This window comes from Oncorhynchus tshawytscha, linkage group LG03, assembly GCF_018296145.1.
Source record: "Oncorhynchus tshawytscha isolate Ot180627B linkage group LG03, Otsh_v2.0, whole genome shotgun sequence".
Classification (NCBI taxonomy): Eukaryota; Metazoa; Chordata; class Actinopteri; order Salmoniformes; family Salmonidae; genus Oncorhynchus; species Oncorhynchus tshawytscha.
The window spans coordinates 65,929,328-65,932,257 of NC_056431.1; the positions used below are offsets into that span (position 1 = coordinate 65,929,328).

The 2,930-nt window shown below is 47.2% G+C and overlaps 1 protein-coding gene across 1 annotated transcript in view; it reads left to right on the forward strand.

The window, feature by feature from the left end:
- The window catches only part of impg2a (interphotoreceptor matrix proteoglycan 2a), a 53,205-nt gene extending 50,720 nt beyond the window's left edge, over positions 1-2,485 (forward strand). The window contains exon 20 of the mRNA XM_042320097.1: positions 1,286-2,485. Coding sequence (XP_042176031.1) covers positions 1,286-1,346 — 61 coding nt within the window. The 3' untranslated portion in view covers positions 1,347-2,485. The remainder of the gene's footprint in view (positions 1-1,285) is intronic.
- The last annotated feature ends 445 nt before the right edge of the window (positions 2,486-2,930 follow it).

A 2,930-nucleotide genomic window follows, 5' to 3' on the forward strand; every position in this document is an offset into this window, starting at 1 on the left:
CCCAAGCTTTAAACATCCCAAGGAGCACTGTGCAAGCGATAATATTGAAATGGAAGGAGTATCAGACCACTGCAAATCTACCAAGACCTGGCCGTCCCTCTAAACTTTCAGCTCATACAAGGAGAAGACTGATCAGAGATGCAGCCAAGAGGCCCATGATCACTCTGGATGAACTGCAGAGATCTACAGCTGAGGTGGGAGACTCTGTCCATAGGACAACAATCAGTCGTATATTGCACAAATCTGGCCTTTATGGAAGAGTGGCAAGAAGAAAGCCATTTCTTAAAGATATCCATAAAAAGTGTCGTTTAAAGTTTGCCACAAGCCACCTGGGAGACACACCAAACATGTGGAAGAAGGTGCTCTGGTCAGATGAAACCAAAATTGAACTTTTTGGCAACAATGCAAAACATTATGTTTGGCGTAAAAGCAACACAGCTCATCACCCTGAACACACCATTCCCACTGTCAAACATGGTGGTGGCAGCATCATGGTTTGGGCCTGCTTTTCTTCAGCAGGGACAGGGAAGATGGTTAAAATTGATGGGAAGATGGATGGAGCCAAATAAAGGACCATTCTGGAAGAAAACTGGGACGGAGATTTGTCTTCCAACAAGACAATGATCCAAAACATAAAGCAAAATCTACAATGGAATGGTTCAAAAATAAACATATCCAGGTGTTAGAATGGCCAAGTCAAAGTCCAGACCTGAATCCAATCGAGAATCTGTGGAAAGAACTTAAAACTGCTGTTCACAAATGCTCTCCATCCAACCTCACTGAGCTCGAGCTGTTTTGCAAGGAGGAATGGGAAAAAATGTCAGTCTCTCGATGTGCAAAACTGATAGAGACATACCCCAAGCGACTTACAGCTGTAATCGCAGCAAAAGGTGGCGCTACAAAGTATTAACTTAAGGGGGCTGAATAATTTTGCACGCCCAATTTTTTAGTTTTTGATTTGTTAAAAAAGTTTGAAATATCCAATAAAAGTCGTTCCACTTCATGATTGTGTCCCACTTGTTGTTGATTCTTCACAAAAAAATACAGTTTTATATCTTTATGTTTGAAGCCTGAAATGTGGCAAAAGGTCGCAAAGTTCAAGGGGGCCGAATACTTTCGCAAGGCACTGTATGTGTGTGTGTGCACGAATGTGTGTCACTGTGTGCGTGTGTGTCTAGTCTGTATGTGAGGCACTGTATTTAGTTAGTGCCTAGTGTCTGCTACTCAGTATCCACACTGCCCAGTCTAATCAGTGTGTGTGTGTTTGTGTGTGTGTCTTCCACAGTGCCCTGGATACACGCAGAGAGAGCGCTCTTGATACACACAGAGAGAGTGTGTCCACGTAGACCTGTACGGGACTCTCAGCTGTATGCTGTGAAAAACGGGGTGCCCTATTCTCTTGTCCCGCCCTTCTTCCTCTTTTCTCAGTGTCTTTTCTTGATTGGGTGAGCTCTGCTGGAATGGGTGTGGTGGCTGGGGGCAGATCCGCTGCTCATTGGATGTCTTCCTTTTGGGGGAAGACCCGTCTCCCTCCATTTGGAATCATATTTGTTGCCTGAAATGATGACATACGAAATGCAATGCTGTCTAGGATACCTGTTCTTCAGGTAGCAGATAAGACATGATACAGTCTTTCCTTTTGCATTTAACGTCATATCTCAGCTCGTAGGGGTTGAGGAAAGTGTGGATGTTGGATGTGTACTTTAACGTGTCATTGTCACTATCTGCTGTTGTACATATTATGTATGAACTAGAGCCAGTTCTCAAAGGAATGGTTTATACCAGGGGTGCATAGCTCAGGCCTTTAGGTAACTCAGGCCTTTAGGTAACTCAGGCCTTTAGGTAACTCAGGCCTTTAGGTAACTCAGGCCTTTAGGTAACTCAGGCCTTTAGGTAACTCAGGCCTTTAGGTAACTCAGGCCTTCAGGTAACTCAGGCCTTCAGGTAACTCAGGCCTTCAGGTAACTCAGGCCTTCAGGTAATTCAGGTCCTCTGCAGGGACTAAAACCAGCCGACATTGTTGCCCTCTGGACCAGAGCTGTGTGCCCTTGTTCTATACCCAGCTGTAGGTTGTGGGAGATTGAGAGCAGCTGACTGGCCAGTGTCTGTGCTATCCTTGGTGCTATGGGGCTTGTCTCTGTTGTCTGGGTTTCTGGCCAGTAGTAAGCCTGGGTAGTGTTCTCCTGAAGTTGGGCAGAAACTTGCTGGATTCACTTTGTTGGCAAATCTCAAGTCTCAGCCCTGTATGGCACTGGTGAGAAGTAGTGCACTTTATTTCAGGAAAAGTGGAACATGTAGGGTAAATCTTCCATTTTAATTATGCTGCAATAAATTCCCTTCTTTCTCTCCCTTTCTCTCTCACTCTACATCAGGAATCAGTTTGTTTTCGGTAGAAATAAAATGTTACGAGAGGGAGGGAGATGGTGAGCGCGATTAGAGAGAGTCAAGGAGAGAGAGGGGAGAGATCGAGAGGAAAGAGAGGGGAGGAGAGAGAGAGAGGGGTGAGAGGAGAGAGGGAAAAGAAGGGAGAGGGAGAGGAGAGAGAGAGAGGGGTCAGAGGGGAGAGGAGAGAGGGAAAAGAAGGGAGAGGGAGAGGAGAGAGAGAGGGGTCAGAGGGGAGAGGAGAGAGGGGAAAGAGGGGAGAGGAGAGAGGAGAGAGAGAGAGGGGTCAGAGGGGAGAGGAGAGAGGGAAAAGAAGGGAGAGGGAGAGGAGAGAGAGAGAGAGAGGGGTCAGAGGGGAGAGGAGAGAGGGAAAAGAAGGGAGAGGGAGAGGAGAGAGAGAGAGGGGTCAGAGGGGGAGAGGAGAGAGGGAAAAGAGGGGAGAGGGGGGAGAGAGAGAGAGGGGTCAGAGGGGAGAGAGAGAGGGAAAAGAAGGGAGAGGAGAGGAGAGAGAGGAGGGGTCAAGGAGAGAGGGAAAAGAAGGGAGAGGA